This window comes from Neovison vison, chromosome 11, assembly GCF_020171115.1.
Source record: "Neovison vison isolate M4711 chromosome 11, ASM_NN_V1, whole genome shotgun sequence".
NCBI classification, from domain to species: domain Eukaryota; kingdom Metazoa; phylum Chordata; class Mammalia; order Carnivora; family Mustelidae; genus Neogale; species Neogale vison.
The window spans coordinates 149,047,921-149,072,515 of NC_058101.1; the positions used below are offsets into that span (position 1 = coordinate 149,047,921).

Below are 24,595 nucleotides of genomic sequence, written 5' to 3' on the forward strand. Positions count from 1 at the left end.
AAGTACATTAAAGATGTAAAACAAATTTGTTGCTAGAAATGGACTTTTCTATTTGAACCTCTAGAGTATCACTCTAAAGAAAATAAAGCCACTAAAATGTTACCCATTCCAAATTTTGATATGACATGTTTGCTTACCTTGGCAGATACTACCTGGTTGTGCCCTAGCAGCTGCCTTTCCTTCTCTCATGTGAATGGGTTTTTAGCCAGGCCCACTGTCCCTCAGAAGAAAGGATATTTCCCAGCCCCCTTCATATGTATGTGGCCACACGGTGTGTACAGCAGTTTCTGGGAACCTTCTTTATAAGCAGATAGACTGTGCTCTATCCTGAGGCCTAGAATGTGAACTGCTGGTGCAGCACGACCTTGTTCTATGAGCTTGTGAGCCACACCTAGAAGATGGCAGATGGGAGAGCTGGAAGGGGTCAGAGTCGCCAAGGACTCTGTAGAACAGGGCTCTGCCACAACAACCATGGCTTGACTCTCTCTGGACTCTTACATGAGGAGAAATAAACATCTGTTTTAAATCACTGTTATTTGTTTACTTTTTGTTACTCAGCGGTGAATCTAATCATAACTGATATACTCATCTACTAAAATACAAGTAACAGAGCAAGCACTGAATCTGATTTGAGGGAAAATAAAAGTAAAATATTTTTAAACATTAAAATCAGATTTTATTCTTAAATATCTGAAGTATTTTCTGGCAACTTAAAATTTCGACGGAACACAAGCTTGCTACAGTTATAAAATTCTTGTGCCTTATGGTAATACAGCCATTCTGAAACAAATCAGGTTTGTAAAGTCAATCTGAAACAAATCAGGTCTGTAATCTTTAAGTCATACCTAAGGGTATATTACTGAAAGATTGTCAAAGACCTCTTATATAAGATCATTTCACTCTAAGGGTACAGTGGGCCTAGAGAACTGCATTGTGCAATACTCCACTATATTTTTTTGAATAGTTTCAAAAATTTAAATATATCTTAAAATAAATATAACTATAAAATTTTATGATTTTTAACTCATTCTAATCTACTTTATAGATGCTGATATTACACACTGACACTTTATTGGTTTTAAACTTTATCATATTATTATTTAAGAAGCTTATTATTTAAGAAGCATTTATTATTTAAGAAGCACTTTAAAAAGTTGTCTTCTATCCTTTGTCCTTAAGTATATAAAGAAGGATGTAAGGGTAAGATGTAGAGATGGGAAGAAAGGTCCTGGCCTGCAGGACCTGGAAGGGCTGCTTGTAAAGACTTTACATACTGAGTCCTCGCTGGACAGGTTTGGGTTCATGGGAACATAATTCTCTTCACTGTCGTGGGAGTCACTGCTTGAAGTTGTGCTGTGCACTGAGTCCGGTCGGGGAGACAAGGGAAACCTAGAGGAGCTAATTACAGAAACCACTGTTACAAACCTAAACCTGGACAATTTCTAAAATCACTTCCAAACTAAAAATGAGTGAGAGTTTACATTCTTTCAGAAATATCATGGAAGTTTACAATCATTTATAATACACATTTATTTTAATGAAATTTATTGCATACATTCAAATGCACATGGTATATCTTCAGGCATCAAGTTCCTTGTGAAGAACAAAAAAAGTACTGTCAGTGATTTGGGGATAAGTAGAAAATCACAGATACGAAAAGAAATATTGAAGAGTTCCTAGTTAAAAAGAACTAGCTATATGAACACATAAAACACTAACACATATTTAATGCAGGTTTGTAACTTCACATATTCATTCATTTCCCTACACATATTTTAAAAAATCTTGATTAAATAACCCCCACAAAAAACTGCCATATTTTCCAGATCAGTGGGTCTCAGAAATTTCTAGTCTTGTGAACCATTTATACCCTTAAGAATTATTGAGAACGCCAAAGAACATTGTTTATTTGGGTTACACCTATTTACCATATTACAAATAATATAAATTTTTTAAAAACACAAGAGTAATAGTCCAAGATGGCAGAGGAGTTGGAGACCTTAATTTTGTCTGGTCCCAGGAATTTAGCTAAATAGCTATCAAATAATTCTGAACACCTCAGAACTCAACTGGAGAGGTAAGAAAAGAATAGCTGCAACTTTACAAATAGAAAAGCAACCACTTTCTGCAAGAATGACAAGACGGAAAAACTCAACTCAAAAAAGAGAACAAGAGGCAGAACTTACGGCCAGAAACCTAATTAGGATGGACATAAGTTAAGATGTTGGAACTACAGTTCAGAATAACGATTATAAAGATACTAGCTGGGATTGAATAAAAACATAGACAACACTAGAAAATCCCTTTCTGGAGAAATAAAAGAACTAAAATCTGACCAAGCTGAAATCAAAAAGGCTATTAATGAGATGCAATAAAAAAAACAGAGGGTCTAACTGCTAGGATACATGAGACAGAAGAGAGAATTAGTGATATAGAAGGTCAAATGATGGAGAACAAAGAAGCTGAAAAAAAGAGGAAGAAACAACTACTAGAACACAAGGGGAGAATTTGAGAGATAAGTGATATCATAAGACCAAACAATATTAGAATAATTGGGATCCCAGATGAAGAAGAAAGAGAGAGAGGGGCAGAAGATAGACTGGAGCAAATTATAGCGGAGAACTTCCCTAATTTGTGGACGAAAACAGGCATCAAAATCCAGGAGGCACAGAGAACCCCTCTCAAAATCAATAAAAATAAGTCAACACCTCAACATATAATAGTGAGACTTGGAAATCTCAGCGACAAAGAGAAAATGCTGAAAGTGACTTGGGACAAGAGGTCTATAACCTAAAAGGGCAGAACATTAGATTGGCAGCAGACCTATCCACAGACACCTAGAGGGCCAGAAAGGACTTGGCATGATACATTCCAGGCACTAAACAAGAAAAATATGCAGCCAAGAATACTACAACCAGCTAGGCTGTCATTGAAAACAGAAAGAGAGATAAAAATCTTCCAGGACAAACAAAAACTAAAAGAATTTGCAAACACCAAACCAGCCCTACAGGAAATACTGAAAGGGGTCCTCTAAGCAAAGAGAAAACCTAAAGGTAACATAGACCAGAAAGCAACAGAGACAATATACAGAAACAGTCACTTTACAAGCAATAGAGTGACACTAAATTCATATCTTTCAATAGTTACCCTGCAGGTAAATAGGCTAAATGCTCCCAATCAAAAGACACAGGGTATCAAACTGGATAAAAAAGCAAGAACCGTGGATATGCTATCTGTAAAGTCTCATTTTAGACCTGAAGACATCCCCAGATTGAAAGTGAAGGGGCTGAAAACCATTTATCATGCTAATGGACATCCAAAGAAAAATGGAGTAGCAATCCTTGTATCAGACAAATTCGATTTTAAACCAAAAACTGTAATAAAAGATGAGGAAAGGCACTATATCATAATTAAAGGGTCTATCCAACAAGAATATCTAAAAACTATAAATATGTATGCCCCTAACCTGGGAGCAGTCAATTATATAAACCAATTAATAACAAATTAAAGAAACAGGTTGATAATTATACAATAATATTGGGGACTTTAACTCCCTACTCACTGAAATGGACAGATCGATATCACAGATATATTCACAACATTCCATCCCAAAGCAACAGAACACACATTCTTCTCTAGTGCACATGAAACATTTTCCAGAATAGATCATATCCTGGGTCAAAAATCAGGTTTCAATCAGTACCAAAAGACTGGGATCGTTCCCTGCATATTTTCAGACCACAGTGCTCTGAAACTAGAACTCAATCACAAGAGGAAAGTTGGAAAGAACTCAAATTCATGGAGGCTAAAGAGCATCCTATTAAAGAATAAATGAGTCAACCAGGGAATTAAAGAAGAATTTAAAAAATGCATGGAAACAAATGAAAATGAAAACACAACAGTTCAGAATCTCTGGGACACAGCAAAGGTGGTCCTGAGAGGAAAGTATATAGCAATACAAGCCTTTCTCAAAAAACAAGAAAGGTCTCAAATACACAACCTAACCTTACACCTAAGGAGCTGAAGAAAGAACAGCAAAGAAAGCGTAAACCCAGCAGGAGAAGAGAAATCATAAAGATCAGAGCAGAAATCAATGAAATAGAAACCAAAGAACAGTAGAACAAATCAATGAAATTAGGAGTTGGTTCTTTGAAAGAATTAATAAGATTGATAAACCCTGGGCCAGACTTACCAGAAAGAAAAGAGAAAGGACCCAAATAAATACAATCATGAGTGAAAGAGGAGAGATTACAGTCAACACTGAAGAAATAGAAGCAATTATAAGAACACATTATGACCAATTATATGCCAACAAATCAGGCAATGGATGTACTCCTTGAGTTGTATAAACTACCAAAACTGAGCCAGGAAGAAATAGAAAACCCAACAGACTGGTAACCAGCAAGGAAACTGAATAATAAAAAATCTCCCAACAAACAAGAGCCCAGGGCCAGATGGCTTCCCAGGGGAATTCTACCAAACACCAAACAACCAAAGTTGTTTCAAAAAAATAGTAATGGAAGGAAAGCTCCCAAACTCTTTTTATGAGGCCAGCATTACCTTGATCCCCAAACCAGACAAAGACCCCACCAAAAAGGAGAATTACAGGCCAATATTACGGAAGAACATGGATGCAAAAATTATCACCAAAATACTAGCCAATAGGTCCAACAGTACCTTAAAAGGATTATTCACTACGGCCAAGTGGAATTTATTCCTGGGACGCAATCGTGGTTGAACATTCAGAAATAAATCACTGTGATACACTACATTAATAAAAGAAGGGACAAGAACCATATGATTCTCTCAACAGATGCAGAAAAAGCATTCGACAAAGTACAGCATTTTTTCTTGATCAAAACTCTCCACAGTGTAGGGATAGAGGGTACACACCTCAATATCATAAAAGCTATCTATGAAAACTCACAGTGAATATCATTCTCAAAGAGGAAAAACTAAGAGCTTTCCCCCTAAGGTCAGGTACATGCTAGGGATGTCCACTCTCACCACTGTTGTTCAACATAGTATTAGAAGTTCTAACCCCAGCAAGCACACAACAACAAGAAATAAAAGGCATCCTAATTGGCAAGGAAGTCAAACTCTCACTCTTTGCAGATGATATGATACTCTATGTGGAAAACCCAAAAGACTCAACCCCCAAATTGCTAGAACTCATAAAAGAATTCAGCAAAGTGGCAGGAAATAAAATCAATGCACAGAAATCGGTTGCATTTCTATACACTTAACAATGAGACAGAAGAAAGAGAAATTAAGGAGCTGATCCCATTTACAATTGCATCAAAACCCATGATACCTAGGAATGAACCTAACCAAAGAAGCAAAGATCTGTACTCTGAAAACTATAGACCACTCATGAAAGAAACTGAGGACAACACAAAGAAATGGAAAAACATTCCAAGTTGTGAACTGGAAGAACAAATATTGTTAAAATGTCTACGATACCTAGAGCAATTCATTGTAACCCCCTTCAAAATACCATCAACTTTTTTTACAGAACTGAACAAATAACCCTAAATTTTGTAAGGAAACAGAAAAGACCCCGAATAGCCAAAGGAATGTTGAAAAAGAAAACCAAAGCTGGTAGCATCATACTCTCGGAATTCAAGCTCTATTACACAGCTGTAATCATCAAGAGAGTATGGTACTGGCACAAAAACAGACACATATATCAATGCAACAGAATGGAGAGCCCAGATATGGATCCTCAGAGATTCTTGGTCAACTAATCTTCGACAAAGGAGGAAAGAATGTCCAGTGGAAAAAAAGGCAGTCTCTTCAACAAATGGTGTTCCAAATATTGGACAGCCACATGCAGAGCAATGAAACTTGACCACTTTATACCACTATATACACAAAAATAGACTCAAAATGGATGAAAGACCTAAATGTGAGACAGGAATCCATCAAAATCTTAGAGAACACTGGCAGCAACCTCTTCGTCCTCAGACATAGCAAGTTCTTGCTAGACATATCTTCAAAGGCAAAAATGAACTACTGGGACTTCATCAAGAAAAAAGCTTTTGCACAACAAAGGAAACAGGAAAAAAAAAACCCACAAAAGACAACTGACAGAATGGGAGAAGATATTTGCAAATGTCTTATTAGATAAAGGGCTAGTACCCAAAATCTATAAAGAACTTATCAAATTCAACACCCAAAGAACAAATCATCCAATCAAGAAATGGGCAGAAGACATGAACAGACATTTCTGCAAAAAAGACACCCAAACGGCCAACAACATGAAAAAGTGCTCCACATCACTCGGCATCAGGGAAATACAAATCAAAACCTTAATGAGATACTACCTCACACCAGTCAGAATGGCTAAAATTAACAAGTCAGGAAATGACAGATGTTGGAGAGGATGTGGAGAAAGGCAGACCCTCCTACACTGCTGGTGGGAATGCAAGCTGGTGCAGCCAGTCTGGAAAACAGTATGGAGGATCCTCAAAAATTTGAAAATAGGGCTACCCTATGACCCAGCAATTGCACTACTGGGTATTTACCCCAAAGGTACAAATGTAGTGATCTGAAGGGGCAAGTGCACCTGGAATGTTTATAGCAGCACTGTCCACAAGTCCACAATAGCCAAACTATGGAAAGAGGCTAGATGTCCATCAACAGATGAATGGATAAAGAAGATGTGGTATATATGTATATACAATGGAATATTACTCCACCATCAAAAAAAAAAAAAAAGAAATCTTGCCATTTGCAAAAACGTGGATAGAACTCAAACTAAGCTAAATAAGTCAATGAGAGACAGAATTATCATATGATCTCACTCATATGTGGAATTTACAGAGGAGCATGGGGAAGAGAAGAAAAAATCATACAAGATGAAACCGGAGAGGGAGACAAACCATAAGAAACTCTTAATCATAGGTAACAAACTGAAGGTTGCTGAAGGGAAGGGAGGTGGGGGGATGGGGTAACTAGGTGATGGACATTAAAGAAGGATGTGATGAATGAGCACTGGGTAACATGTAAGACTGATGAATCACTGACCTCTACCTCTGAAACTAGTAAGATATTATATGTTAATTAACTGAATTTAAAAAAGACTTACACATAAAAACAAACAAAAAAAATACCACAAGAGTATACAAATATTTTCTATTTATTATCTGTCCCAGAGATATGACTAAACACTATGTAGCCTTCGGAAAACTCCGGCAGATACTCATGAGAGAAAAAGAGTGGAAAAGGCAAAAGACATTGTGGCATCTTAATGAGAATTTGACTTCACAGAACCCCAAAAAGGCAGGCTTTCCGGACCATATTTTGGGAACCACTGTTCCAGTTATTTTCCATTATAGTGACCAATCAAGGTACATATTTTAAACAAACACTTACTCTCGAGCAAAACTCCTAGTGATGGGAGATCTAACTGGGGCTTGTAGCTCTTCCCATTCCGGCAAAGGTTTTATTTCTAAAGGTGCTGGCTTGACTGAAATGAAAGAGAGAAAAAGAGGCTTCAGTACACAGAAATTTGGAAAACAAAACAAGATCCTCACTCTCTCTACTTATATGGTATAGCCAGAGTACACCTAAGACCAGCTGGTTTCACACATGAAATGAGCTGATGTTACATGATTTGCCCATGGTGACACAGCTAAATAATTAGCGACAAAAGCTAAATTCAATAATGTTTCATGATTGTTGACTCAAAGTCTAAAGCTCTATTACCACACGTTGCTTGTTAATTTAATATTTTATGAAAATAAACTAAATGAGAAGAAAGGGTAATGTGACCATATTCCTTTAGTTACTTGATGTATACGTTTCATATTTCTTTATTTCCTTTTTTTAAAAAAAGTATTTTGATGCCCAAGTATGGAGCTTTCATCTTTTATGTAAAAACATTTCTATTCTCCAACACTGAATAATCAGTTATACAACTATATATATAAAATGATGTATTGAAGGTATTAAATACCAAACTCTGCTAAAATCAAAAACTGAAAAAAGAAGTGACCAATTCTTTTAAACTAATTCAAGCCCAGTCTGAAAACAAATAAAAGAAAGCAATAATAATATTTTGAGACTCAAACTCAGCTCTGAGAGACCATTATTAAAAATTACCTTGAATTTTTAGCTTATTTAACCAACAATATTCTTTACCAAATTAAATAATAATAAACACTAATATTCTTATTGGCTTCATTTATAAGTGGGTCTTTGCTTATTTACCTCATTATTACAACAGATAATTACCATGCTAGTAAATACCACAGAGCTCTCAGCCCTTAAAGAATACAACATTTTTCAGAAATTAACTAAATGAACTAAAGAACTAAAACTATATGATAATATGAATTATATTTTGGGAGACTATTTAAACATGTTAGGTAAATACTTTACCTTTCATCCTGCCACTCCAAAGAAAAAAATTTCACTTTTCTAGGTTTTCTTCTTCTAGTTTTTGTCCATATATGGACATACTTTTACTCACCTCATACTTTTAATCAACTATGTTAAAACTACCATCAAACTTTAAAACAGGTGGTCATTTAAAAGGACTATGTAGATTCACTGGGCTTATGAGTATTTTTGTCTATTCAAAACAAAAAACTCAATGTGATTTTTCTGAAGACTAGATTAAGTCTGAGTTTAAATTTTGTTCACCTATACACTTAAAATAGACATGCACAGAATACCGTGCTTAGTGAATGTAATTCTTTAACTCTTATGTTTCACTTTTTTTGAAACCCAAAGGCTACTGGCAATTGACCTATCAAATTCTAAGTAGTGGCATAAATAATTAATCCATGGGAAGTGATTCTGTATTTTGTCTCAGGACAGAATATGTAGCACGTTACATATAAATAAAGGAAGCATTTGGAACTCACAAGTAGATCACAAGCTTAAAGCAAACAATGTATTGATGTCCAAAAGGTTAAAAGAATAATGCAAAAGGACAAGACTAAATATTATCAAATTTAACATGCTGCTGTTAATGGCATAACAAGTAGACTTGTGTCTATGAAAAGACACAATGGGGGAAGACACACATTATGAGAAGCATTCACTTTAGAAATAACGTGCTAGGAAGCTTTATTCACAACAGCAGTCGTACTTAAGGCTCTTCTCCTTAACTTTTTAAAGAAAAAACCACCACAAAATAAATTCCCAATGCCCCATCCAGCATGCGGTGCTAATGTACATACCCTTTCTCCTTGTAGCAAAGTCACCTATGGTTTGTGAATCAGTTCGCTCTAAACCATGGGGTTTGGGTCTTAAAATTTTAGGACTTTGACCTAATTGGTAAAAAGAAGACTCTCTTAATATGTTATTTTTTAATTGGAAAATGGATTCTGTAAAAAAGCAACAGAGCCCTGAGCAGAAATGTTACATCTCAAAAGCATATACAAAAGTTTGTTTGTGGAGAATATTTCAATCTTGCTACATATCATTCATGCTCAGTACAATGGAAAGGAAGAAGTTTCATGCAACAGTATGACAAGCCAAGTGTTATAAAGGATGGCAAAGTTTTAGTGGGATAACCAGACTGGTTAGTGGTTATCTTCATTTGGAGGAAAGGAGGAAAGACGTGTGCCATGTTAGTTATTCTTCTAACATGCCTTAGAAAACTGGATCAAACACAAAATGATAAAATACCTCAGTCATACCTCAAAGTACATCTTTTCTTTGAAGTCTGTTAAGTAAGTACCAAGGCCTACTTCCCTGTAATATTTCTTGCTTAATTTAATGGAGGTATTTAAAAAACCTTAATCTGACTACTCCTTGACCTCCTGACCAAAAGCCCTTCTAGAGAAGCAGGTTGACGTTACAATGTTTGCTAATCCAAAATCAAAACCAAGACCACTGTTTGTTTCCCCTGGATACTGGTAGCTACCCAGTGATGTCATTTTGCAAGGATTAGATGTCTTAATTCTGGAACTGCTGATTGTCTAGCCTCGATGTAAGTATTTGAAAACATAAATTCAGTTGCCTTCATTTTCTTTTCATTTATTCTCTGCCACAAAGAAATGCTGCTGAAAAAAAGCCTTATGCATAGTACAGGGTTAACATCCAGCAGTGGCCTCTCTTTTTCCCACAGGAAGCCTGGAGGCCAGAGAAGCAATATCATTTAAACCAGTATTTTAAGTTGCTCTTTTCTCAATGGCACCAAATTTTCATCTTTTTTTGGCATTTACAAAACTGAGTTGACATCTATTAGATGGCAAGATTAGAATTTGCTGAGTAAGTGCTAATATCTAGTACCTTATCTACTGAAGGTGTAAAAGTTTCTTAAAATATGAGTCTCTAGGTTATAAAATGTGAGAATTCTCTAATGAACCAATTTTCTAAGTTAGGCGATTAATACATTGAGTTTATTGAGAAATGAGGCAGGTCTAGTTTAAAATGCGAGTGATAAGATTTGGGGCTGTAATCCTACCCCTAATGCTGAATACCTATCCAGGGCCCACGCTGGCAGGGCACTTTCCTAAAAACAACGGAGGAGGTCAGCTTTTTATAAACTCCCCAATACAATGTACTTCCCTTCAAAAAGAGTAAGAGGCAGAAGATAAGGGTTGCTACAGAAAAATACACTTATTTTACAGCTAAAAGGCTTTTACAGATCAAATCCAGATTCTTCATTTTATGGATGAGATACCCCTGAAGAACAAAAAAGGTTAAGTAATTTGCTTGGGTCACAACATTGATTATAGAGGCCAAATGAAGGCTCCCCTAGCTTCACATCTGCTGGGTATGCTCCTGTGCTGTCCACACTGTTTTATCTCTCTAGATTTTTGGACAATCAAATATCCTAGAAAAACCAGTGTTTAGAGGTCAGTTTTGAACTGCTCAGTTCAGTTTGAGATCTTACATCTATTTTGAATGCCACAGGTAGCTGATCCGTGAGTGACGTGAAGTTTAATAATTGCTTTTCTGGGTGACTTCTGGTTCGCTGGTATTCCCTCAATGTGTCTTCTGCCCTCCTCCTTTTCTGAAAGACCCACGTTCATTAACTCTGGGCTTCCTTCCGATTTATCACTGTGCTTCTACCCTGGCAGTCACCCTCCACAATTCTCAGCTTTGCATACCTGGTAACTTCATCTTTGTTGGTGATTAAATACTCAAGATCCTGTGACTGCTAACTCGACCTGCTTGTGATCTAGTTCCATTCTTCCCTTGTCCCACAGCTCCCCACAGAGATCCTTTTACCACCTGACCCTGAACCGACCATCTTTTTTCTAAACCAATTCCATCTGTCAAGCACTCCCGAGGGTACTCCTTGGTTTTCCTAATAGAAAAATACTGTATCAAGCGAGGTTTTCAAAGTGTTTTTATAAAATTCATATGTATTTTCCATTCCATGCAAGGCTCAAGGTTGGTTTTGGGATGAAAGTTGAAATTTGGAAGTGTGGCACTGAATCACACTGAGTCACTCAGACATTCTGTCAGCTTTATTTCTTTATATCCCTCCAAACTCAGTTTGACACTGATGTTCCAGATAGAAATGAAAGCTGTACCCAAATGATGGCTCGGTATTACTTGTGAGAGAAAAAGGTAGAAAAAAGACCCCAGATGTTAGTACGCCTTTCTTGGGCCCCTCTTTCTCTCTATTACCTAACAGCAAATATTTGAATGTTTTCCTAACTGTTCAAGAAAGGTGTGCAAATAAAGAGTAAGAAATAAGCATAAGAAAGTAAAGGCAAAAATAAACCAACTCTGGGGATGCACAGATTCTCAAATTCTGAGAGTAAATAGAGTAACTCATTTGAGCCTGAATTTTTAAATCCAGAGCAGATTACCACTTGGCTTTAGCTAGACTACCTTTGAACAAAGAAAAACATTACATCATTTAGCAGAGAGCACTGACTACAGGCGAAACTCCCCCTATGCTTTAACCCTTGGGGGGGGGAGCAATCTCTGGCTCATGTGACTTGCTCCCTAACATGGAGTACAAGTTGACAGATCTTCATCCTGGTTCAGATCTTCTTCTGGAAATCTTAAGCTACACATTTATACAACCATCCTCTATGGCTGTTCTGCAGGTACTCACACTACATGTTCAAAATGCAATTTCTCCTCTGACTCACCACAGACCTGCTCTGTTTCCTCGATTACCAGTTGCCACTGCAGATCTCTTACAAGTCCTTCTAAATTCTACTTTCTCTCTTATCTTTATTTTATAAACTTTAATTTGTATTTATGACAATATAATAGTCTGTTTTCATTTACCTAAGAAAATGAAAAAATCTCCAAGTCTGAAGTCCTTTCTTAAAACTTTCCTGCTTCTAATGTGTACCTCACTTACCTGGTTTGCTTTTCTGAAAGTGATGAGCTCACACTGTATGGCTAAATAACTGCCATCTGTCCCCCAAATGCCTTCAAACCTTTAAAATCACTGTAAATCCCCAAGCTGAGGGACCAAATAAGAGCCAGGAAAGGGGCTCTGTTATGCCTTTTCTTATTTGATCATTTCTAAACCAAGAAAGGCTTTAAGAACCCTGGATTTGGAAAACCAAGCAAAGCACTCTTTGAGGAAAATGCTGAAAAAAATGTGATTTTTTTTTTTAACATTTTACATAAGAGAATAGTCTTTTTTCCTATCAACTTAAGTTTTATCCTACCCATCTTGTCCTATCTTAAATTTTAGAATGAGCTTTTAGGGGCCAACCTGATTATGTTACTTGCCTGCATAAAACCCTTTAATGGTGTACTCAGAATAAAGCCCAAACTCATTAGCATGGACTATAACACCCTCAGGATCAGGCACCTGCAAGGCATTTGGCATTCCTTCCTCCATTCATACTTTGCTCCCCTCCTCCCTCCCTATCTTATTCCCTCCCTCCCACTCACAACCCAGCCAGTCCCATCTGCCCTCTTTGAAAGGATCTGGGTATGCTGTTTATTCTGACTAAAAGGTCCTTTGCCATCTTCCCCTCCTCTACCATCATTTAATTGCCATTCACTCTCTCAGACTTTCCTCAGGGGAGCTTAGATAACAGTGCCAAAAGCTTACCTCAACCACAGCTCCTTCCACGCCAGTTATGATAATGTGTTTACTTTTCTACCTCCTCCACTAGACAGTGAGCTTCTTCAGGGAAGCCACCTTTTCTTCCTGTGTTTGGAGACCAAGGACTAGCAAAGGATAGATCCTATAACTGGTAGGCACTTAAATCTATGTTGATGAACTGCAGGTCTCTTAAAGCTGGTGGTGTTTAATCTGATCAATATCATATTTTTTTTGCTGGTCCTTTAAGTGGGAAAAAAGAGAGCAACTGAATGTGGTTTCAAAAGTTGATAATCCCAAATATGGTCAAGGCAATCACATGAGGTCATGTTTCAAACAAGCAGATGCAATCTTTTTTGCAAAGTGCATACACTATCAAGTATTATTTTCATAGGTACTGCTTACATAAATTCAACACAAAGTGGAAAGTTTATTTTCTGTTTTACTATAGGTTTAACTTAGCCTGTATTATTTACTCTTCCACAGTTTTACAGATTATACTATTTCCATTGAGCATCTCAAAAATAAAGGAAGAAGAAAGATAATTCACAACATTAATATCCTCTGATAATTCCAAATACTAATCCAGGTAGAATACTGAAAAACTTTTACACTTGTTGTAATGGTCTGACTGTATGAAGAACATAATAATGATACTTATATTAGAAGGTAAAGAATATTTAGGAGAAACAATCTGCATGTAAAGACTATGCTATAAAAATGCACTCCATCCTTTTTTTTTCAAAGTTTTTATTTATTTAAGTAATCTCTACACCCAATGTAGGGCTCCAACTCAAGACCCTGAGATCAAGAGTCACATGCTCTTCTGACTAAGCCAGACAGGCACCTCAAAAATGTATTCCATTTGTATTTCCTTTAAATTGCAACATGAAACCACAAATCTGACTTGAGATTCATACTTAATACTTGTTTATTAAAATCTAGTTATATTTACTGGTGTCACTCATCCATCTCCCAAACACTTATTAGAGTATAAAAGTAGTTTTAAAAAAGCATATTAATTTTTAAAAAAAGAGGAACAAAAGCATGTTTATTTTTAACCACATTCAAAAACATCAGAAGATCTCTCAAAAAAACGTCTAGAGCAAATAGGTCAACTTCGTCAAAAGGACCCATCTAGGGAAGCTCGTCCAGACTAGTCTTCTGGATGCTTCCTATACTGAAAGTGAAGATCATACCCGAAGATACTTTACGCCAACTAATGTACAAAAACATCAGAAGTAAACCAGTACTGCTTTTTCACACTGCTTTGTCACGATATAATAACTAACGGTCAGAGTTACTGCAGAAAGCCATGCTTGGACAAAGCTACAAAACAAAGTATAAAGATTGTGTCTGAGGCTCAAATGGCTGCCACATCATGTTAGAAGACTGGATGGGGGTAGAGGGTATAGATAAGTGCAGCGGTTAAATATGGTAGATTCAGGTAATGACTTACTTATAGAGAAGCCACTATAGATATCTTACAGAAGTTTCCGAAACTTTATAAACTTACTCTTCAATTAAAATGTAACTTTCAGCTGAAGCAATCAAAACATAATTTGTCCTGCATTTACAATGACTTATCTGCTTTCCTATATTTAATATATGCAAATTAAGCTTTTCTCCTCTATTAATATTACACAAAACTTGGTTTGTAACAAATACTGTTGTGACAGAAATAGTAGGGGTGAAAATATAGTTACCACAAGTTGGGTGATGGGGAAAAAGGTCCATGAAAATACATTAAACATAAGTGTTTAGAACATCTATGCATTTCTGAAGCTTCAATTACCCAAAAGTATTTGAAAAACTTATCTGTACTACTAACTACAGCAGCTGACATCTATAATTGGGGGTATAAACAAGACTAGAATGTCACTTATTTATTGTAGACTCTTTCAAAGAAGACAATCACAGTAATTGGTTACACTGGGTATTGAACTAGTTATATTGGGCTCTGAAACTAATCAAGCTGTATTCGGTAGAATCAGGTTTGCTAATTGTGAGGTATAGCTAATTAAGAGATAGTAGAACAGATTGAGTCATTTATCTGATGTCACAAAATCTAGAAGTAAAACAGACTCATTTGATGCTATGCATGTGAAGAATTTCATGACCAAATAAGACATTTGTTTTACAGTTTAAGTTTTTATTTTTATTTATTTATTTTAAAGATATATTTATTTATTTTAGCAAGGGAGAGTGGGAGAGCATTGGGTGGGGAGGCTTATGTTGGTGGAGGAGCAGAAGGAGAGGGAGAGAGAATCCCAACCAGACACTATGCTGAGTGTGGAACCAGACATGGGGTTCGATCCCATGATCCTGAGATAATGATGAGCCAAATCGAGAACTGGATACTTAACCGACTGAGCTACCCAGGTGCCTCTACAATTTAAGTTTTTAAAGATAAACTTCTCCAAGATCTGAATTTGGGTTTTCAATGTGCTCTTCTTGAATAGTTATAACTTCCTAAAGTGAGTTGACAAAGATTGCTAAGTTAGTCTCTCGTGCTTTCTCTCTTATATTTATTTAAAAAGCAGAACAGAACTAAAAGAAAAGCAAAACCTTTTTTTTTTAATTATTATGATTTTAGTAACCTCCCCTATTTTGCTAAACCTATTCTCCTTGATTTTGCCAAAAACTATGTATTTTATTCCAGGTGCTTTCTCAGTTCATTCTGTGTCTAAGCATAGATACCAAATACACAACTTGGCCAATGAGTTCAGGACTGTCTCTCAAGAGTTCACTTAATTTTGTAAAAGCCTGAATGCAACCTCCAAAAGTAAACAAGAACCTACTTTCTTCTGTTCTACTGTAAGGTCACTTTAGGTTGGTTTAGAAACCTAGGGCAGGGCGCCTGCATGGCTCAGTGGGTTAAGCCGCTGCCTTTGGCTCAGGTCATGATCTCAGGGTCCTAGGATCGAGTCCCGCATCGGGCTCTCTGCACAGCAGGGAGCCTGCTTCCTCCTCTCTCTCTCTCTGCCTGCCTCTCTGCCTACTTGTGATTTCTCTCTCTCTCTTTCTGTCAAATAAATAAATAAATCTTTAAAAAAAAAAAAAAGAAAAGAAACCTAGGGCAATTAATTGCTACTGTACTAGAATATTATAGTACTTTCACTATATATAGGGAGGTGTAATTACACATAAATGTAATATAAATGATACATAGTATACATGCCATATGATGATATATACATAAAATGCTATATATCATATGAGGTACATGAGCTCTATCAGACCTAGAGAACATTAAACACATATCATTATGATCGTAAAACATTTCTAACATATAAATAGGGACGTTTTCTGAGTATTCATTAGGTTTACCATGTGTAATCACTAACTGTGAAATATATCGGGAATTTTTGAACTGTGTTCTGCGGAGCCCGAGGAAAGGAAGGGGCAGGCAGAGAAGCACAGCAGGTAGGACTCAGTGCCTTGCATGCTTACTCTAACAATATCACCTCCACATTTATGTAGGGCTTCCAGATATAAAACTTACATTTGGGGTTAAAAAGCAGAGATCTGCTGGGGCACCTGGGTGGCTTAGTTGGTTAAGTGTCATGATCTAATGGGTCATGAGACCGGCCCTGGGTGGGCTCCGTGCTCAACAGGGGGTATTTGCTTGAAGTTTCTCTCCCTCTACCCCTCCCTCCACTTGTGTTCACATGCTTATTTGCTGTCTAAAATAAAAAAAAATAAATCTTAAAAAAAAAAGTAGAGATTTGCTGCTCACACGCACTAAGTAGTAAGTAAAGAACCAGTTTAGCATTAAAAATGAATATTTCAGTATTGCGGAGAGTTCATAACACTTGGACCTTAATCCTTCAGCAACCTGTGAACTCAGTTATAAATTTATGCATGTCTAAACATACTTCTGCATTTTGTATGCAAGGAAAATGACTAATAATGCCTAAATAGATTTAAAGACAGATGTGGACAAAGAGAAGCAAAAGGAAAAGTTGTCAAATAAAAAGCCTGTGATGCTCATACCCTTTCTAAGATAACCACCCCTGATTACAGCCCCGCTGTTTGGGCTGTCTGGGTGGCTGTGGGTGTTACATGTGGCTATCTTTCTAGCCGTCAGACCAAAGGTGGGCAGCTGGCCAGTGGCAGCCAATCTGTGGGCTAGCCTACAATCTGTCATATGGCCTCATGTGAAAAGACAAATAAGAGCAATCCAATTTGCTGTGAGCACTCTACAGTGAGTGAACAATGATGGAGGCAGCAGGTGCAGAAGGTGCACACATGTAAAAAGGAGCCAGGAGGCAGAAATGAGGCCACAATGGGGAGCTGTCAGCCACAGCTCCTGGAAGGCAGAAACCAAGTAGAGGATACAGGGCAGGAAACAGAAAAGAAAGACAGAATGTGAGACAGAACAAAGCAGATATAAAGGCTTCCCACAGGACAGAAAGGCAGACAACAGGACAAAGCGACGGTCCCTTGGGAGTGCTTCTGTTCTCCGTAAATTTTCTCATTTTAGCATAGAACCAGCCTTACTTACTTACTTAAAAGCAAAACAAAACAAAACTCATTTTCTTCAGATACTCGGAATGAGTCTCAGACTCTGTTCCCTACAATTGGAACTTAATTAGAAATATACTAACGATCTAAAAATCCAGGTTAATGAGAAATTTACACAGATATTACATACCCTTAAAAAGCTATGTACAGGGAGACAAACCATAAGTGACTCTTAATATCACAAAACAAACTGAGGGTTGCTGGGGGGAGGGGGGTTGGGAGAAGGGGGGTGGGGTTATGGACATTGGGGAGGGTATGTGCTTTGGTGAGTGCTGTGAAGTGTGTAAACCTGGCGATTCACAGACCTGTACCCCTGGGGATAAAAATATATGTTTATAAAAAATAAAAAAAATTATTAAAAAAAAAAAGCTATGTACAGCACAGGAGACTTCAAATGTGCTGAATTCCCCAGAAACGGCGCCAACTCATCACACAGCCAATATACTAACTTATTTGGTTGTCAAGATTAAATCACACTAACAGCATGCTGCAACACAGCTAGTTCAGCTAGTTGTCTGGGTTTTAACCACTCAAACGCAAAATATAAAAACCCGACTCTGTACTACCAGTTTGGAGTCTCTTTTATACTGAATTCTTAACAAACCATTCTACCCTAGAATTTAATGTTACTTATGAAGGCCAGTATGAAGGAACAGACTAGAAGCATTTATACCCCAGCAAAAGCAGAATCATTTTTAAGAAGCTGTTATACAGACAGACTGGAAAGATTGTACAAGCAGCCTCATTGTTCTTTAAGAATTACGTCAAATGCACTAATAATCTCTGTCTGATTTGATATTATATATTCTGGAGAAGAGGTTACAAAACAGCAGCCAAAGACTATATCCAGCCTCTACAAGTTGTTTGGTTTGGTTTGAAGTGGTTTTTGGTTTTTATTTTTAAATTAAACTAGCAGATCACACTCAAAAATCAAAAGATAATACATATAAGAGATGAAATGTTTGGCTCCTCCTGATACATCAGATGATTTGCCCATATGGGCCCATATTATTTTCCCAAGTCAACAAAGCATTACAGCCAAGGAGCAGTTAGTTACTCCATTTAGAATGGGCAAGTGGATTCCAGTTTCTCCTCATTCCTGTTGCTTGCCAAACCTTGGGAGTATTTTAGTTTGTAACCTCTGCTCTAGAGACAAGAGACAGAAACCTCACCTGGGCATCAACATATAACAATTCTTAATCTACAAATAGCAATACCACACTTAAGTTGGTAACTAAGGTAATATGAATTACTTCGGAACTTCTAGTCCCAAATCCATTTGGGATTTTATGACAGTTAAGTGCGGATCTAAGCTGGCAGATCTAAACAGGCATACCCCTCACCCCCCCCCCAACCCATTTGCTATATCATGCTCTCCTTACCTTTTCTGTCAGGCTTGAGGTTCCTATCCACGGGGGGTGGTTCACAGTCTGCAACAGGAACTGGCCTTCGGGGAGGGGTCTTTGGGCTGGACCGGAAGCCCATATGAGCAGGAGGAGGAACTTGCATTCCAAATGAAGAAAAATCAAATGTTCCCGGAGTCATTGGCACATAATTTGCTTCCTGAATTGGTTCTGTAAAACTGCTGGAATGTTGTCGTGGAGGAGAATTGGGATTCATTGGGACGTAATTTTCATCTAGTTCTTCACTTGATACGCTTCCCACTGTCAATATATTTTTGATTTTCTAAAACACACATACATTTCTTTTAATAAACAGAAACTATTATCAAAAAGGAAAACACAGTTATAAGTCACACATATTCATATGGATCTGAGAGTACATGAAGTGATCTCATTTAATTTTAGAGCACTGAATGTGAAGATCCTGACAGCGAAATAGACTTGATGATGCCAAGATCAGTTATACTTACAAAGTGGTTATGGAAGCCTTCAAGTGAACTAGATCTGTCACTTGGAAATGTTCGTGGAATATCATAGCAGTCTTGAGAACTAGCATCTAAAATAGAAAACAAATGATCAGCATTTCTTCCCATCTTTGCCAGTTCTCAGAATGGTCTGTTCTCTTTCTTTACACACGTGTGCAGGTCTGCACGCATACACAGTGATTTTTAAAAAAATGCTCACAGAATAATATCCCGAATGGGTACCTTAAATCACTAGGAAATGCAGACACTCACTAATATGCTAACCAGTACCAACATTTGATTACAACAATGAATGAATGTCTAAGCCCAGGATGCTGGGTTATTTAAAGACAGAAAAGGGCCACCTGGGTGGCTCAGTCATAAGTGTCTACCTTCAGCTCCGGCCGTGATCCCAGGGTCCTGGGATCAAGCCTGCATCAGGTTCCCTGCTCTGCGGGAAGCCTGCTTCTCCCTCTCCTACTCTCCCTGCCTGTGTTCCCTCTCTTGCTGTGTGTCTCTCTGTCAAATAAATAAATAAAATCTTTAAAAAAAAAAAAGACAGAGAAAAGAAACACTTCTTTTTTCTCATCTTCTATACCACCTTGGGCCTAACTTCTATCTCACTAACCTATAATCAGATTACAGAGCCACTTCATGAAAAGAATCAGAAATTGGTACTGAATGGCTAAGTGAAGTCTCCCTATTAGTACTCTTTGTGATGCATTAAATCTTTATTTTCTTTAGGACAGGTGGGTAACTCTACCAACAAAATACAAAAACATTAGCACATAGTTTTTAGGGTATGTACATCTTAAACACTGGCCTTCTATTTCCAGGACTTTAAGAACCTTAGAGTGTACGCCAGACTGAATTTTTCTCCTCTCAAGGTCTGTAATTTTTGGCAGACCCCAGGAGATGGTATAGGACTAAGTGAAGTGGCTAGGGTAAGGGGAGAGAAGATTGCAAGCTTTAGAAATAAATAAAACCAAACAAAAGCAGAATGGCATGACTGGAAAGGAGTCTACTTGTTAGACACAACGTATAAATTGCTTACTGAGGAAGGAAGGAAACGGAGCCCAGCAGATGTGACACAGAAGCAGCCATTATGGCACACAAATACAGGAAAGGGATGACTCGGAGGGGCTTTGTGGCTGGTCCATTTCCTGCTCCTCTGCCCCAGTAGAGAGTCAACCCACCCAGGATACATGGAAAGCAGGAAAAAGGGGTACACACTTCCTGAGCCAGGAAGGTATTTCTAAGGCCATACTTCTTCAGGGGTGAAAAACTCCAAATCTTTCTCCCTTCCAGCAGAACACGCACACAGGCACAAGCTACATGCACCAACACCCTCCAACGAGCTACAGAGACTCTGATATCTTCACTACATGAGTGGGTAACTGCAGAGCTGAAAAAAAAAAGGACTATCATTTAACATCATACTATGCTACAAAGAACAAATATTCAGATAAACAGATTTTCTATCATTAACCTCTAACACAGTAGAAGCCAGTTAGAGCTGACCTTTTCGCAATTTGTTCAAATCCACAGTGGAAATGGTATTACTACGTGATGGTGGCATCCCTGCCGTAGGGATACAGTAACTATTGTCAGTATCTGAGGCTGTGCGCGTGATACTGCACGTTTCCACAGGAGATCGGTCATGAGCTGGATGTGGTTTCGGTGGCCGAGGTGGAGGAATATCTGGAATAGTGTCTAGCTTTGACGTCTGTCCCAAAGTTCCGTCTGGAAATGTTCGTGGAATCTGATAAGTATTACCAGGTGTTGGAGGAATGTCGTAACTAATAGATACATGCCTCATTTGAGTCTCTACACTTGATGTCCCAGATGGGGTATTAAAAACATAGAGTTCTCCGTCTGCCTCGGTACTCGATGGAGATACCTTTGGTAAAACATCGTGGGAGTAACTCCTGGGCAGGTTATAAAGGCTGGAGTCTACAGAAACAGATGCAGCACGAGGCGGCGGAGAGTCATACATCATTTGCTGCTGAAAAAAGCCATTCACTCCATGTTTGTTCTGGGAGGAAGCAGGATTTTTATGAGAAGGGACGTTATCATTGCAGTCTGTTTCAGAAGAGATGGATTTTGCAGAATCAGCGTGTGTTCTAAATAAAATTTGTTAATGATAGAAAACAAAACATGGTGAATACATACGGTTACATTTTAATAAATATATTAATAGCTTAACAATCAAAATACATGTTTTTCATTCGATTTTTTGGGCGACCCATAAGATTGAAAGCATGAATTATTTCTTCTTTTTTATGATTATACACCAGACAACAAAACCACCACCACAAGAACACCAAAAGCATTCTCCCTAATTCCTATCCTGTACCGGCCCACAACCCCAACTGCACCTCTTAAATCCACACATAAAACCATGATCCCTGAGGCACTGGAATTAGAAAGATACAAAACTCTGAGAAAGGTAAATGATTAAGGCACAGACACAAGGAAAAGCATTTCCTCTGAAGAGCATGCAGAACCCTCGTGCCGACACAGTTTATCAAGTTGGTCCATTGCTCATCATTCAGCCTACCTCTGGCTACTGTTGTTCTAGAAGACTAACAGTCTAACGATTACCTGGTATGGCAGAAATCCAATGTGACCCCCAAGGAGGTGGCAACTTGAAAGATTCTGTGTATCTTTTTTTCTACTAATTTTCTTAGCCAATACTAAAAGGATATTCAAAATACAAGCCACAAAGCTGGCCAATTCCAAAAAGTAATTAACCTTGAAAACTCTTATTTGAGTATATTTAATGTTTTAGGTACATTTCTAGTCTCTGCCTTTTGCAGTATCACAAAATTTGGGTAGAAGCCAAAGTGAAGCTGACGATGCCAGCACGCTGCATGCACTTCCTTAATGGTTAACAAGGTACCTTAACTACTGTGAGTGTTGTCCAAAGTCCTGTAGGAACTTGAACTCAATCTTCTGAAAAATAACTTATGATAGACTTTTTAAGGTCTGATCTTCCTTGATTTCTTAGTAACACCTGGCACTGTGTATCATATTTATTCATTCAAACTCTCCGCCTCTGGTGTCATACTGCAACACCCTCATTTCCCTTCTTCACTGATCATTCCCTTCTTTCGCTGACTGGCTCCTTCTTCCTGGGTCTCTACCTGGGAAGAGCCAACAGAATTCAGTCTTCTTATGCTTTACCACAATCACCATTTAAAGATCCTCCGTTCTCGTAACTTCACCTTCCATTCAAATGCCAACAACTCCCATCTTCTCACCCCGAGTCCCATATTTTCAAAGCATTAAAATATTATTCTGCTGGGTCATCCCAGTATTACCTTGCTTTTGTGTACCAAACCAAACTCAACTTACTTCTCAAATTGTCCTTTCTGACTTGCCATTAAAAGAAATGTCTTCATCCAGAATCCTGAGGCTCAAAACACTATCAGCTTTGATTCATTCTCTTTGATCTCCACCACCAATGAGGCACCAAGTCCTTCTTCTAACCAAGTTAACTATACCCCTGCTCTATTCCCACTGTCACCACCTCACATTCAGATCCAGGTCTCTGCTAAGATTCACACCACTAAACCCTCCTAAGAATCCTAGTGGACTTCTTTCCTCCAGTTTCTCCTTCTTCCAGTGAATCCAAGGGACCATACTACTATATTGCTATAAGGTCATGGTTTTCATATCACTCATCTACTTGGAGAAAATCCTGTTAAGGGTCCCAACAGGCTGTGGGAACTATAAGAAGCCCACAAGCACCTCCACTTGGTTCCAAAACTACCACTGCTGACTCCATCTGGCTTGCCAATCTTCTGTCCTACTCTCCTCCAATGGAACCCTCTACTCCAGGCAAACTCCCCTCTTCATTTGTTTCCTCCCATGCCTCACTTTTACCTTGCCTTTCCCTCAATAATTTTATGCAGATTACAAATGACAGGGTCCTTTCCTCTCACCAACCAATGTAGTTCAAATCTTACTCTTCCTTTGAAGCGTTTCACCCTCCATCTTAAAAACACCTGCACTGTCCCTTCTAAGAATTTCTAATGCAACCACACATATTCTAACATTTGCATTTCACTGAATTCAAACAAGTGAGTTAAGAAAAGTTAGAAGTACAAGGAGTAATAAGTTCCCTGCCCTTGAGTAGCTTCTATTTTAGTGAAGAATAAATTAAAAGATTAAGCTATTTCCAACTCTGGTAAAACACAGATAAGGAGGCACAACCAGGATGCTATGAAAACACAGACAGGCATTTAGTCCAGCCCGGAAGTTTGGGGGAATGTTTTCTAGAGGAGTACATGCCTGAGCTGAGTCCTGCAGGGTGAGTAAGAGTTTGCAAGGCAATTCTCCTGAATTCATGTACAAACACTTAACACTTCCAAGTTCTGACTTCTTCAAAAGCTTCACTTAAAACTCTGAAGGGACTGTATCTGAGGGGGCTGTATCTTACATAATTAGTCTGTACCTTCACAGCACCCACCAAAAGAGTGGGCACACAGTGGATACTTCATAAATATTTCTCAATTATCTGTCATTTCTGAAAAATATAGATATAAAATATATCTGAGCAAGGACTCTGAGCATAATTTCTAGTGCAACAGGAAAGCTGTAAAACCAATGAGATCAATGAAAGATACCATATAAAAAGAAAATGTACTGAAAACTGCCACTTAGCTGCTGGCTTTTAAAAAGCTGATACTGAAAGGTAGTTGTGAATCTCCATAAAATAAAATCTTAGTTAGTAGCACAGGTAACAAAGTTGCGAATGTGTAATTTTAAATACTCACAGCAAACAAGCAAAATCAAGTTAGAATTTGGTATTATTAACTAGTGTTGATTTATAAAAAGATTTCTTTTTTTTGCTCTTACAGGTAAAATCCCATTACAACAAATATGCAGAGACCCATCTTTGGAATATTTGTATCCCATTATCTCAGGGAATAATTCACTGCAACTAAACTGTGGTTCTTGATAAATTCTATATAAAAATTGAACAAGCACTTTGTATGATCTTAGCCCAGTAACAGTCACATTCTCCATGAAAACAACATCTCTTCTGATATAAAAAAATAATGCTTAATATCCAATCATTCTGTTTAAAAAAATCTCTCACATCTGCTATGCAATTCATTCCCACTCATATATTGCAAATCAAGATGTAAATACCCCCAACATTACTAGTTGTCACACTGCTGCTAATGGCAGAAATGGGCTCCCCG

At 37.8% G+C, this 24,595-nt stretch overlaps 1 protein-coding gene across 5 annotated transcripts in view; it reads right to left on the minus strand.

The window, feature by feature from the left end:
• The window catches only part of GAB1 (GRB2 associated binding protein 1), a 126,614-nt gene that overhangs the window by 11,009 nt on the left and 91,010 nt on the right, over positions 1-24,595 (minus strand). For 3 of the 5 annotated variants that reach the window (XM_044224955.1, XM_044224956.1, XM_044224959.1), the window contains 6 exons: positions 20,904-21,505; positions 19,389-19,474; positions 18,898-19,201; positions 9,192-9,281; positions 7,378-7,471; positions 1,275-1,398 (listed from right to left, as the gene is read on the minus strand). In XM_044224955.1, the coding sequence (XP_044080890.1) occupies positions 1,275-1,398; positions 7,378-7,471; positions 9,192-9,281; positions 18,898-19,201; positions 19,389-19,474; positions 20,904-21,505 (1,300 nt within the window). The remainder of the gene's footprint in view (positions 1-1,274; positions 1,399-7,377; positions 7,472-9,191; positions 9,282-18,897; positions 19,202-19,388; positions 19,475-20,903; positions 21,506-24,595) is intronic. The other 2 variants (XM_044224957.1, XM_044224958.1) reach the window with 1 other exon arrangement.